Source organism: Octopus bimaculoides, chromosome 7 (assembly GCF_001194135.2).
Source record: "Octopus bimaculoides isolate UCB-OBI-ISO-001 chromosome 7, ASM119413v2, whole genome shotgun sequence".
Classification (NCBI taxonomy): Eukaryota; Metazoa; Mollusca; class Cephalopoda; order Octopoda; family Octopodidae; genus Octopus; species Octopus bimaculoides.
Genome location: NC_068987.1, coordinates 42,410,208 through 42,411,302, shown reverse-complemented (window position 1 = coordinate 42,411,302; position 1,095 = coordinate 42,410,208). Strand labels below are relative to the sequence as shown.

The 1,095-nt window shown below is 45.2% G+C and overlaps 1 protein-coding gene across 1 annotated transcript in view; it reads left to right on the top strand.

Moving 5' to 3' along the window:
- LOC106878734 (cystinosin) overlaps positions 1-1,095 on the top strand; it is a 56,522-nt gene that overhangs the window by 3,666 nt on the left and 51,761 nt on the right. The window contains exon 2 of the mRNA XM_052969411.1: positions 2-21. Within this exon, the coding sequence (XP_052825371.1) occupies positions 2-21 (20 nt within the window). The remainder of the gene's footprint in view (position 1; positions 22-1,095) is intronic.

The following is a 1,095-nucleotide window of genomic DNA, read 5'->3' as shown; positions in this document are numbered from 1 at the left end:
CACAAATTCTTCTTATCTAAGGTAAGTTTCATCTTTTTCTTTTTTTTTTATTATCATTATCGTCACCGTCATTTAACGTCCGCTTTCTATGCTGGCATTGGTTGAATGGTTTGACTGAGGACTGGCAAGCCAGAAGGCTGTAGCAGGCTCCAAGCTAATCTAGCAAGGTTTCTACAGCTGGATGCCCTTCCTAATTCCAACCACTCCAAGAGTGTAGTGGGTGCTTTTTACATGCCACTGGCACGTGGGCCAGTCAAGCGGTACTGGTATTGACAACGTTTGAATGGTGCTTTTTACATGTCACCAGAACGGGACCACTCAGGCAGCACTGGCAACAACCACACTTGAATGGTACTTTGTACATGCCACCTGCATGGGAGCCAGTCAGGCAGCACTGGCAATGACTTACACTCGAATGGTGCTTTTTACGTGCCACTGGCATGGAAGCCAGTCAGGTGGCATCTGATGCTTCTTATGTCCAACTTTTCTCTCATGGCGCTTACACTCTGTTGTGTATGCACACTGACTTTACACATCCAGCAGAGCATACTAGTTTCATTTCTTGTAAGCTTACGCATGTCCTCAGCAGTCACAGCTCATGTTTCACTGCCATGTAGCATGGCTGTTCGCACACACGTGTCATACAATCTACCTTTTACTCTGAGAGGCCCTCTCTCACCAACTCTCAGAGCTTCTACACCTGCTACTGTCTTGGTCACCTAGATAACGGAAGCTATCAACTACTTCTAGTTTTCCCTCCTGGCATGTGACAGAAGCTGTTTTCTGCATATTTTCAGTGTTTATTTCCCCTGAGCATTTGCCACACACAAAAACTATCTTCCCACCCTGCCAACTAAGATTCAACCTCTTATTGACCAGGAAGAGACAAGGGCAAAGCTAGCAGCCACTCAGGAACAAGCACAGAAATATTACAACAGACATGCACAATATTTACCTGAGATACTTGGAGGACAACATGTGCATACTCAAGATCCTATAACTAAAACATGGATCCCAGCACAGGTTGTCAGTAGAGCTGAAACTCCAAGATCGTACATTATAGAAACTGAATCTGGTAGGCAGCTGAGACGTAAC